Here is a 13,645-nt window from a genome sequence, read left to right as displayed (position 1 = left end):
TCTATTCTATTCTAGCCAAGATGGAAGACAAAAATGGCACTCTGTTCCACTTGAAATATAAATCAATATTTTAACCTTTCAAAGATCGTCATTTGGTGATTAGTAATATAAAACGTTTACAATATTTTATCAAACATTTGTCATTGGTTTTGATTAATGTGAAAGAAAATAATTAAAGTTTGTACTATAATATAATTGCTGATAAATTACCCTTTGACGTATGTTTAGTAACCATTTGAAATTTACATAACAAAAGCGTCTAATTCAAATGCTAGCATAGATGAAATAAACAAAATCTAAGTTTATATGGTCCAAAAAAAAAAAAGCTTTAAATTGTTATAAAAGTGGATACATTAAAAAACCTACAGAATAAAAAAAAAAGAAAACGATAGAGTTAATGTAATAATAATAGTTAATTACAGACGGACAAAATTACATATAGATATAATTCTAAAAATGTATTTTTCGAATTCAGAAAGGTTTAAAATATGATGATTCATGAGAATCACGAGTTCGAATAATTAGATAGTTGGATTACTTTCTCTTAGTATATGAGAAAATAAAAATACTATAAACAGCTTATATTCTAATCAAAATTTGATAGTCATATTATTAACACCTTCATTATAATACAAGATGAATGTTAAAGTAATGAGATGAATGTTATAGCACATTTTTTTTTCTCATTTTATATTGTTTTTTGAAGAATTCGGATGAAAAATTATACAATTATGATTTCTTTACATAAAAATATACTGAGATTCTAACCAAAACAGAAATGGATTTGAAAGTGAAGAAAATATCTATTTTTTATTAATTCTCACGAGAAATTGCGTATTTTGTTATAGTATAATCTCGTTCAGATAGGGATGTCTGAAAAGTGTAGATAAAAATATAAAATGATATAAAAATACAAAATTCATCAAATTATCTTGTCTTATTAGGAAAAAAAAATTGTATTTTTCAGATATAATTTGACTTTAACTAAAAAACTCATATCATCATATAACTCATCATGTTATATAATATTTTTAGAGCAATACCAATTTATTAATTTTCAGTATTTAAACAAGTCATTTTAAATATTCGTTACCCAAGTTTAAATTACCCGGTTCTTTTGAACACATGCAAAGATTTTTAATCAGTATATCCCCCCCCACCTCCTTTTGGTCTGCATCCTAATCAGAGGCGAAATCCCTAATTCTATTGTGGTGTCTTTTTTTGCATTTAATTTGACTGATTTATCATCCTGTAAAGGCCAGTATTTATTCTTATCCATTACATTTTTTTTTTCTTTTGAAGATTAAATTGAAAGTTATTGCTAATATTTTCTTTCAACATTTATTTTTTAAATTCTGTATTTGATATTGCATTTCTTTTTCAGCTAGTAGATTCTGGTGAAAGCTTATAAGCCAGCTAACAGCTACGGGACACAAGTAATTACTTTTGTCTTGTGGTCTTGTTACTCGGCTGCGGACCACAAGGTCTCAGGTTCTATCCTCGCTCATCACAATACCACCACATTGGTGACCTCGGACGATGAACCTTCACCCTTAACCTTCGTACAGCTGTCGTGGCGCCATCTACCCGCAACCAAAGTCGTCAGATTCACTTAACGCAACAGCAACCACTCACACTCGCCAAATCAAAACGGGTGAGGTGCATTTAACTCAATCATCACTACTCACGACACGATACATCACCACTCACCATCCATATCATTCGTCTCACCTCCGCCTCACTGGAGGGAGAGTCTGTGGTGAAAGCTTATAAGCCAGCTAACAGCTAAGGGACACAAGTAATTACTTTTGTCTTGTGGTCTTGTTACTCGGCTGTGAATCACAAGGTCTCAGGTTCTGTCCTCGCTCATAACAATCCGCCATAGGATCCTTATTTGTTTCAAACCGATATTAGAGATTAGTTTTGATTTGAAAGTTCAAATATGTGTGTGTTGAAACACTACGAAAATATGCATGATATTTTCTACTACAATTTTCTTTAGTTAATCTATGACACTTAGATATGAGATATTGTTAAAGAATAACTGTTTGTGTAGATAAGCGCATCTTCTAGTAATAATAATAAAAATTTATTCTACATTTCATGATCACTTACCATTTTGTTGAAACTATTTTTGGCACCTTCTTTTTCATTTTCTGTTGGTGAAAAAGTAATGGAGAGATCTTTTAGATTGGCACTAGTAGTTTGTATCATACGTTCTAGGGAAAAATAAAAGAAACCAATTTTTAAAACGATCAGATAAGGCCCTATTGGTTAATTTTACACAAAAGAAATATTCATCATAAATTAATCTAATAAATTTAATAGAGAAACTATATTAAAATTCCTTCAGATGCTACAGATCTAAAAATCAAACATTAAATGTTCCTTTACAATGACTTAAAAGTGCCGAGTCCAGTCTAATATTAAAGATTCGAACCTCTAGTTCAAAAGATAATAGAATGATAGTCTATCTGATTCGTATATCTTAATTAAAAAATTTTATTGCATATACAAAATGTATTTAATTAATGCATCGCTGCAATGTAATTAAAAGAATATTAATTACAAAATATACTTTAATCATATATATCTTATAACCTTAAATATAATGGATAAACATTAGGTAAAAAAGGCACTGAATGCATTCAGTTAGGAAAACAAATTTATAAAAACATCTATGTAATGGATTAATCGACTATTAATGAAATTATATTCTTATTTTCTAATAAGCTGCATGCCGACGTCCTGGCATAAGGGTAGAGCGTCTTCCCCGTGATCTGGGCGTCCCGATTTTGGTATGGTTGTTCTTCCTCTGTGTTCTATCAGTGAGGTGTGTAAATGTGCCCCTCCCCCCTGTAAAAAGGGGTTGTGCAAGCGAATGTGACACATGAAGTAGCTAAGTTGTACTCTTGGCCCTAGTTGGCGCTATTGAAAGAACAAGAAAAGCTCATTCGGCTTAAATCGCTGACAGATAACTGTCAGCGGCCTTGTTAAGTGCCATAAGTCACAACAACAATAAGCTGCATTTTATCAGTGGCGTATTTTGAACTAAACAAACTAGACAGCTGCTTAGACTGGCTAGGTGGAGAAAAGGCAGCAAGCAGGTCGATTAAAAATCTTTATTTTCCTAGTTGCCAAATAAATAAGTTAATAAAAATCTATGAATGATAAAATATTAGAATAATATTAACATTTCATCATATTTAATTTGGTCAAGTTCCAATCAGTTCCATTGAGTTCACTTAATTAGGGGAATATTTATAAAATCGAGCATCTATCTGTTTTAACAATATTGTGAGAAAACAGGTACCAAATAGTCTGAAAACATAAAACAAATAAAGAGAAATACATATTTACGAACTAAATAAAATTTAAAAAAAAGGTTAACTGAAATAGATCATTTAAACATTAAAATAATACTGAAATTAGAAACAAAATTGACCATTTTCTTAAAAGACGAGGGAGGCACTTCTGGCCTAAGTACGAAAATAATGTAGTATAACTAAGACTACAAAATACCTAAATCCGCCACTGCATTTTATTATGAGAAACGTGGGTTTTACAGCTTAATTCAATTTAGTTATGAACTATTTTACAGCACGAGAGCTGTTCTGTGACAGCTTCATGATTTTGAACCGTGGTCAAATGACGAAAACGGCACCTCGCCCAGTATTCTCACTCCATACTTCCGCGCCTCACAACTGCAAAGACATTTAAAATCGATGAACTTAATATGTACTGAGCTCATTTACGATGAAATCGAGTTTCGAATCTGAAATCCTGAAACTTCACTATCACAATTAATATTTCAAGTAAATCACAATTAACATGATACTTCAGGAAAGTGGGCAAGAGTGAAGAAAACAAAAAAACTTTAAATCCTTTTCGATAAATTTAACACTTGATACTCTAATACAAAATTTAATCTTTCCTTTCCATGTGTGGCGCTAATGAAGAACATAAGCCAAAAATACATGAACACGTGTGCTTCGTTGTATTTTTGAATCTCCATCCAATGCCTAGACAACATAGCTTAAAAGACTTTTAGCAGCCAAAAAACCAGTAATCAATTTTGATATATTAGGCCACAGGCGCCTATTATGATTCCCTCCCCTCCCCCAATATACTATTGTAAATTCGAAATTTGGCTTAGAATAGCATGTACACCACTCTCGCAGAATTTCATAGTATGAGAGGGGCACTTCTGGAGCAAGTAAGAAAAACCCTCTGAGAAAGAAATGCTGCATAATAATGAAAGAAGTTCCATATGAAAGTGAAAATTTTCCATGCAATATTTCGTGTAAACAGTTGTAAGCAATAACTGCAACTGTAATTAATTATTGTGCCATATTGAATCAAGATATGAGAGACGGGTGTGCACAGCACTCGAGTGTGTCCATTCTAATCACAGATAGTAATAACAGAAATCATTTTTGCAATTGGTACAGTGATTCTGGTAACCTGTTTTAATAGTACTTAACAGGATTTTCATGTCTAAATCTTCATTTGGAATCTCCATCTCACTCATAATGTGGATGGTGGATATACGTCATGTTAGGAGGCAAAAATGTTGAAGCTTTTTCTTAAAGTTTCATGTTGAAACTTACTCTTTGAAGTATGTTTTCCCATTCTGTTTGGTTTGAGTAACATGCAAACGAGAAAGATTAATAATACTTTTTAGCATTAATTTTGCTATGTCTATTTTGTTATATATATATATATATATATTAGTATCACAAGCACTATTAAAAATTAGGCAGCTGCCTAAGGCTGCTGGACAGTGTGTGTAAGTAGGAAGAATGCCGGCAAGCTGATTTAAAAGTGCTATCAATCTCAATATCGAATAAATTTACATTAAAAAAACTTTTTGAATTATAAAAAATTTAAGACTATAATGTATATTTACACAGAAGTATTAAAATTATTTTCAAACAAATCAAAGTCTAATTACTTCCTTAATTATAATACAGAATTGTCCATAAAAGAACTTCGGGGTTTTAAAAAATCATATCAAGTTAACAGTACGAGTTTGGTCATATCAATTAATTTTGAAGAAATTAGAAGTTCATCAAATTTTATTCACACAATTTTTAGTTGGTTTTTTCACCACTAGGTAGTGTCGCGTGTCATTGATCTTGAAGTAACGTAGCAGACGCTTATTCCATAGTATAATGAGATGGCTAAGCTGCAACAAAAAGCTGAGGGTGTTATCTAACTCATAGAAACTTGATCTTTTACCACTGCATCTTCCTTGTTCATGATATGCCCCCCCCCCGAATGAAATAAGTCGAAGTTTTAAAATTTTCTTCTTCTCAGCCACGCATTTGCTAAAATATGTTTACACACACATGCACACACGCGATACTAAGCAGACAAGTTAGTAATAAGGGAAACTCTTAAAGGATGGAGGTGGGAAATGCTTTAATCCACCAAAGCAAAATCCATATCAATACTCACCAGTACTAGAATGATACACATTTTCATCCGAGAGGAATTCTTTCTTCTTGAAATGCGCCAATTTTTGTTCGATTTCTTTCATCTGCCGTGATGGAAAAAAAAAGTAAATAAAAGCTTAACACCAGAAACATTTTACTCAGAATAAAAGCTATCTCATGTCATTGTGATAAGGGAAATACTAACCTTTGCGACAGCTTTCTGGTGCGAAAGCTTTCTTTGGCGGCGAATATTTTTCTTGAGCGAGCTATCGTTGAGAAGTTTGTACGCGGCGTTCACAATTTTGGTTTGAATTTCGTACTCTAACTCTAGTCGAGCGAGTTCTTCTTCCTATACACAAAAAAAAGAGGGAAAAAATGTATTATTTGAATGTTTTGAAAATAAAAGTATATAAATAATGTTTTTGGAATTATAAGAATTTTTTACAGTATGGTAAGAGAATTCTTACTTTATTGATTCAATATAACATCTATATAATTATGATTTCTGTTAACTGGAAATATTTTGGCTCCTTGGCGAAATTTTTGGCATCAAAAGTGGTGGTTAAGAGGAAAATATGGTTATTTCTCCACAAACATGAGCATATAACTGGTCATTTGGATTAAGAAATTTCTACTCTTTCCTAAATGATATATGGGTCTTCCTAGATTATATATGTATTTATAAAAAAACCGCCGATTAAGGAGTTGTTTCGACTGAAAAGAAACAGCTGAATTCGGTTGAATTTTTTTTTTTTTTTTCACATTCCATGAGTGAGCTAATACACAGGTTCTGCAGTCTATTTAAAATTGGATTGTTTTTGTTTGATAGATTGCAAATATTTTAAAAATATACTGTAGTTAAATTTTTGTTAGTATCGTCTTGATTAAAGTTCATTCTCTCGAACTTAAGCAACATAATTTATCACTCACAAGAAATTAGATATTTTATATTATACATAGTACATAATTTGACATACACCAGATATAAATTATGATTTTTAAGGCTATCAATCCCCAAATTATTGTGATTTATGAAAAAAATTCATAATATTGAAGTGGTTTTGAAAAAATTCCAAGACCTTCTTGACTTTCAGTTTACAAGTAAAAGATATATAAATAACTTTTAAAAATAGGAATTTTAACGAAGAAGCAGCAAAATACCTCTCGCTTTTTAGAAGTTAAGTGCTTTTTGATAGCCCATTGAATATTCTTTATCATCATGGAAAAATGAACCCAGATGCCTTTACAACGAGGCAAATTATTAACTATTATTAAATGCTCTGATAGTATAATCTGGGCTCACCATCTTGCAGAAATAGCGAAATTACATTAACTTCCAACTAGCTAAAAATAGGAGCATGGGCAATTGAAGAGATAATATCGCTTCTTCAGATTTTGAATCTCAATCAGATAAAAACGACGCCACTTATGTTGACAATCCATTTTCCCACTCTTTTATAATAAGTCAGGAAGTTGAAGGATTCAACATACACAATAGTTTATCACAGATACTAAATAATTAGAATTTAAATACAATAAAATATGACCATAAATCTTAAAAATAAAGAAACTCACATCTTTGGTCTTTTTCCTCCAGAGCGCGTGGTCTTGAGCGTGGGCTCCCACTTTCTTCTTGATGACAGGAATTTGTTCCCCAAGACTCAGAGGCATCTCCGGTGGAAGTGATCCCGTTAGTTCCTGAAGTATCAATAAAATTGCTATTTTATGGCAAACAAAAGCGCCACTTATAGCAAAGAAAAAGCAGCGGAAGTGGTCTCCCAGAAACTTTTTTAAATACTCTCTAATAAATGTACTTGTATATTAACAGCATGCACTTGGCGAACAATAATCAAGAAAGATACAACTAGCATGCAATCTTTGGGTAGTTTTTGGATATTAATCGCTGGGAAATAGTTGATACATAAGCACTAGAACACCTAATGTGGATTTTGGACACCTTTTCTTCCTATTGTAGTCAGAAGATCACATATCACATTTCAATTATTTAATCATTCAGTTTTTATATCATTTATTTATTTATTTTTGTATACGTAGTATATAGAAAGTATAGTAATCATAAAAAAATTCGAACTCGAGATTTTGACGAACAGCCCCGTTTTAGACCTATCTGCGTTCGAAAAGCGCATTTTTAGAAAATATCCGCCTGTCTGTGATGAAGATAACTCAAAAACTCTTTTGGCTAGACGGATGAAATTTGGTACACTGTTTTTATAGATTTCTATCAAATTTTAAACAAAATCCGATCAGAGGTAGTCTGTCTGCCAGGCTGTTCGAATATAATTTAACATACTAATGACAAAACGAAGAGAACCAGATAGATAAAATTCGATACATAGAATTAACATCTTTAGGCTAGACATGTTTCAAAATTTGAGCCAAATATAACAATAAGGCATTGACCATCTGTTGACTTGAACTTTCAGAAACATCCAAAAATGATAACTTAAAGACATTTTAAGTTATCATTGACGCACTGACTTAAATATATCAAATTTGGTATGGGGTTTTCTGAATACAATTGTAGTTCTATGTCAAATTTTTATTTCAATTGATTGGGAAGAACGAGCAATTCGATTTTCGAATACTGTTAACTGTATGCCAGGGATTAATCGCCAAATAACTCGCCAAGAATCACATAATAGATTCAGTAAAAATGCTGCACTCACACATAGGTTAATATTTCGTAACTATTGCACGCCAATGCCATATAAGACGTTCTATGGGGTAACATCTATATTAGAGTATGCGAGAAAGTTTTGGGGAGACTATTAAAGCAGTTGAGTAACTGGTTTACATTCTTATGAAAATAGAGACAACAGATGGTCACCCTTTCTACTAATTCAGTTCCAAAGTCGATAAGGATCTTCATTTTAAATTCTAAACTTGTAAAAAAAAACACCGCCAAACTTAACATTTAACTTTGTACCAAACTTAATATTTTGAAATTATTCTTCCTTGGATCCTGAAATATCCAAGTTATGCAAAAGCTGCTATTTTCCCCTTAATTAACCAATGAGCGTAATGAACTTTCATAACGTGCACAAAGATTCCCCCCCCTCTCCTACCAATCAGCATTTCTCTTGCTTGTAGGTAATTTCATCTCTCATTTTTACGTTTTTATTGCTTTTTTATTTTCGTTAATCATCGAACTCTCAAAGGGGTATATATAATGGTATAAGATAAAAAAAAACGACAATGTAATATTTAAAAAATAATAATTTCAGGTGGGTTACAACAATTTTGCAGCCTTAATGGATGAGCCATCTCTGATTAAATTTTTTTTTGTAAGAAAAAGACAAAATAGGAGAAATGCTGACATTTTCTAAGATTCTAGTTTTTTCTTCTTCTTCTTCTTCTTTTTTTCTTTTTTTTTTCTTTTTGTAAAACTGAAAAGATACTAAATAACGTAGAAAGACTACGAAGTAAGTTTATAATTAATTTTTCGCACCATCAACATCTCTGAATTTAAAAATATGTTATTAATGCATTAAATGATTTATTCCACGGCGACCCTCTTGGTAGACGATTATATCATCTATAATTTCCTTGAATACTTTATTGTCCAACGGAATAACATCTAAACAGGTTGAGATCAATGGCTACTGAATGCTCAACAATGCGATTCGAACTAATTAAACCTATAAATAATTAGGAAATAAAGAAATTGGATATATTGGGATTGGCTAAATCTTTTAACGAGATGCAAGGTTAAGCGTCAGTTATTTCTATAACATATAATTAAATGCAACTAATTATATACATAAGCGGCATTTATAATTTGAGTCTCCAATATTAACTCATGACATTTTCCTGCCAATCTATGTAAAATAGATTATTTGTTAACGAACACATCTAGTAATAAGCATCATTGTTTTCATTAATTATTCAGATATTACACATGAAATCAATAATGTGCACAATTCATGATCGCAAGCGAGGGATATAGAGTGAGAAATAATGAAATTGTGACTGTATAAATGAAATGGAACTAAAGCCACAATCATGGTTGTGACTATTTAACCACTGAATCAGGTAAATTAACTATTCCCCAACTATTGTATATTATTAAACCCAAACTATCCGTATATTAAATGAAATTGTAACTCTAGCCAATGATTACTTAAATTAAATTTACATGAATTTTCCTTAATACATGCAGATTTGAGTATCATATATAAAAACAATTCAAACATATAATTATCATGAATTTTGTATCGATGCCAAATTTAAAAGCAGTTTACAGGAAATTAAAAAGCCGAACTTACTCCTTCGCGAAGGCATATCTTTTTCAGCTCTTCACACTTCTTGCGGAGCGCTTTCTCGAGGGCTTCTTTGCGGGCCTTCAGAGCAACGAACATCTCCACAGTATCCAGTGTTTCATCACAGGAATCGCCTGGAATTAAAGAAGCATTTAATTCTAAAAACAGTCATCCACTAAGGTATAAATATAATATGAGATATACATTAAGATTACAAAGCTGTTTTTCTTTGCTATTTTTTGAGCTTCTTGAATTTTGTGAAGCAGTAGAAGAATTCCTTCATCGAAATTTCAGTTTGCAGTCAGAAGTATTTTATATTGAGCAACTCACTTAGTAAAGGGAAGAAAATCAAATACAGATTTTGATCCTCTTATTATTGACTTCTACCAGATTCAAATATTGAAAAAAAAAATTTACAATTTTACTATCAAGATCCCATATTAACAATCATTTATATAATTTTGTAAGGCTTTTAAATTAATATGTTTTCACATACACATACATGGGCAAACAAACAGACAGTCACTTAATCCTTTGACAGAATTTGTCTAAAATTCCACACAAATCTAAAATTCTAGCTTAAAGACTATATACCGAATTTTATTTATCCACTATTATTTCAATATTCTTTCCCCTATTATACAATTTTACTTAATTTGGTAGTGGAGTGGAGTTATCGTATTCGTTTGGAAACAGAAGTTTGACAGTTACAAATTTTTTTATTGCTTTTTTGAAGAAAAATAACCGAAAAATTGGTTAAAAAATGTTAAAAAAGTATTTTATACATAAACATTAAAAGATTTTTTTTTAAATATAGAAAAATATCATAAAATAAAAATCACTTTTATTTACCTCATGTTGCGCCTCGAGAATACATTTAAGAAAAAAAATTTCAACATGATGACATTTTAATTCTAAAATATGGTTAATGGGTGGTATATACTAGTAAGGAACTGCTTAGAAATTTTTAAATTCATATATTTATTTGCAAGAAAAAGCAGAAAAGAAACAATAGAATGCTATCGGTTTAACTACTTAGTGAAATAGGAGCTCCCATCAAATACGAAAAAAGGCACTAACGGGCTACAATAGGAAACAAAACTAATGAGGTAGGTTTAAACCTTATAATGCAAACAAGTCCTCCCATTTATTAGTTTTTTTTTTTTTTTTTTTTGCTTTGGAGTTTTAATGCTTAGCCATTGTAATACTTACTGTCGAGCTTGAGCGCGGGCAGGCTGAGAGAACTGACACTTCTACCCAGAGAAGAGGTCTCCGTGGAGTAGGAACCGTGGGAAAGCTCGTCTGCGATGTCGCTCAGGTTGCGAGAGGGGGAGGGGGCACCCTGCAATTACAACATCACACTTTGGTAACCATTAATGCACACAGCAAAAATAATATTTCATGCACAAGAAGAAGTAAATAGCTGTAATTACTTCAAGAATATACTGAAAAACCATCCAAGTTGGACACAAAGGAAACAATAACACTTTAAATGCATGTTTTAACCATAATATCGGAGTAGAAGTTTAAATTATAATTCTCTCTCTCTCTCTCTCTCTTTTTTTTCTTTCTTTAAACAAAAGCGAAAATTTTGACAACGAGTATTGCTTGTCGAAATAAAATTTTTTATAAAATAGAATGAAACAAAATTTCTACAGGAGTTGTTCCTTAAGTGTATTTAAAATCCAGTCGTTTTTAATTAATATTTTTTTTTTCAATTTATATGCCTAGAAACTTTGAAACATCGAATGCTTATACTTTATGGATAAGCCTTCAATACCTTGCAGCCATTTATATTTGTTCATTGCAAAAAGTTTAGAGGAGTAGGCATATATAATTTTTTCAATAAGAATCTTACACTCAACAATCTGATATTGAGTAAAAGATTACATGCTCTTCCTTGCATTCTTTGATCCACTTATGGATCTTTAAGGGACAGTAGACTTTGAAATCGACGAAAACATTAAATTTTATTTTTATCATTCAAATACTAGTTCATATTCAATTAAAATAGTGTTATAAAATGTGTTGTTCAATAAAATAAATATCTGGAGGGCCTAAAGGAAAAAAGTACATCTTAATGACTTTTCTCAAATGATACTGTAATTGGATTTAAATATCTTTAAAATCCAGTTATTTTACTTTTTGAAGAAATTAAATATAATTGATCATAAAGATTTCGGTTAAACATTAAAAGAAAATAAAGAATGCATTTTATATTTCGAGTTTTTTTTAGATAGTTAAAAGTCAATTTTAGTTCAGAAAGGCATAAATTTCTAATAAAAATTCAGTCTGTGTGCATAAAAATATTTCTAAAAAATTAGCATTTAATTGGAACTACAAAATCGTACACAGTTTTGTTCCAAATAAATTTATATTGGGTAAGAAGTAAAAAATAATAGTAAAAATTAAAAATTACATTGGCTAGACTATTTTAAAAATTCAAAAAATTATATATTTTTAATTTTAAAAAATAATATATTTAGTTGAAATTTTTCTTTAATTTGATGTATTTATATTATAATATATATGCATAAAAATTTTTCTAACCCTAAATGAATAATTCGAAAAAGTGTCTAATAGAGTCCACCCTATCCTTAATGGGTGATTTTGGTGTTATTAGATTGATAGACCCTCACTAATGGATTTTGGAACTGCTATTAATAAAATTTCAACATTGTTAGTTCACTAGAATCTCTAGTAATTATTTATGGAATGTTATATATAGCATATTGAATAAGAAACAAAGCTTAAGGACCAAATTGTACCCCAACTAATTTCAAGATAAAATTTGGTATATTCAAAATGTGGTTTAGTCTGAAATCTTCGTAGATTAAAATTAATAACTATTAAAATATTTGCAAGCATTTTCAAATCTTTTATGTCAACACAGCAAATATCAGACCAATCTAGTAAATCAACACATTTTAATAAAGATGTTAAAAACTGCAAGATGAAGCTACAGCTTTCAACAGAAATTTCGAAGTTCGTTTAATCGTTTAGAAATCCAATAAAAAGAATTAAAAAATGAAACTAAGAAAGGTTAAATTAGAAACACAATTTTCAGTATCAATAATCCACTCAAACTTTATTTAACTTTTTGACTATTAACGGGACATACGTATCAAATAATCATACAGATATAAACCAATACTTGTTGTCTGGACAGAGAAAAAGTTGTAATGTTTTAAAATTTATTTTTAAAAAAGGTCTTCTTAATAAAAAGGATTTTTATTGAGTATTTCAACATCATACGGATGGCTTAAAAATCATTTAGAAAATAAATGTGAAAATTTTGTCTTATTCAGAATCTATTCTCTTCACTTGCGTAGAAAATGAACAGAGAATTTTTTTTAAAAAAATTCACGGTATAAGGATTTACTTTATAACAGATCATACACTGGGACAATAAGAGAATTAGCACACCCACCTTACTGTGCTTCCTGTCCAGGTAGAACTGGTGTTGGGATATGGCCATGGACCAGATACATTTCGTGAGGGAAGGACTGCTGGCGAACCACACATACACGCTTATATTCCCAGGACCGAATGTCTTTCTTGAAGCACTTACCCTACAATCAAAGATAATATATTAAGATTTATGGAATCGAAAACCATTTATTCATATCTTTTAATAATTATATGGCAGTGAAATATCCATAATTTGATAGTAGAATACCGTAGAGGAGCGTATTTTCCATGTTCCTATCCGAATTGCATAGCTCTACACAACTTATATCTACTTAGAGGGAAAATCATAAATTGGCAAACTGCCAATTTCACAGTGGTTATTATCTCGTTTTGTTTTATTAAGAAATAGCTTAATTTTTGTACAAAGAAGAGACTTCAGTTTATTACAAATTATTCAAATTTTTTTTTCTTTACTTTTTTAGTAATAAATGAAATACTTAGACAAAGATAAGCACT

The 13,645-nt window shown here is 30.6% G+C and overlaps 1 protein-coding gene across 8 annotated transcripts in view; it reads right to left on the bottom strand.

Moving 5' to 3' along the window:
• LOC129968852 (FERM domain-containing protein 4A-like) overlaps positions 1 to 13,645 on the bottom strand; it is a 199,842-nt gene that overhangs the window by 6,323 nt on the left and 179,874 nt on the right. For all 8 annotated transcript variants that reach the window (XM_056083151.1, XM_056083145.1, XM_056083147.1 and 5 more), the window contains exons 12-18: positions 13,149 to 13,290; positions 10,931 to 11,060; positions 9,725 to 9,852; positions 7,014 to 7,136; positions 5,644 to 5,787; positions 5,461 to 5,542; positions 2,116 to 2,219 (exon numbers count right to left, since the gene is read on the bottom strand). In XM_056083151.1, coding sequence (XP_055939126.1) covers positions 2,116 to 2,219; positions 5,461 to 5,542; positions 5,644 to 5,787; positions 7,014 to 7,136; positions 9,725 to 9,852; positions 10,931 to 11,060; positions 13,149 to 13,290 — 853 coding nt within the window. The remainder of the gene's footprint in view (positions 1 to 2,115; positions 2,220 to 5,460; positions 5,543 to 5,643; positions 5,788 to 7,013; positions 7,137 to 9,724; positions 9,853 to 10,930; positions 11,061 to 13,148; positions 13,291 to 13,645) is intronic.

Source organism: Argiope bruennichi, chromosome 5 (assembly GCF_947563725.1).
Source record: "Argiope bruennichi chromosome 5, qqArgBrue1.1, whole genome shotgun sequence".
NCBI lineage: Eukaryota > Metazoa > Arthropoda > Arachnida > Araneae > Araneidae > Argiope > Argiope bruennichi.
The sequence above is the reverse complement of the archived record's forward strand: the minus strand, read 5'-3'. Positions and strand labels throughout refer to the sequence as shown.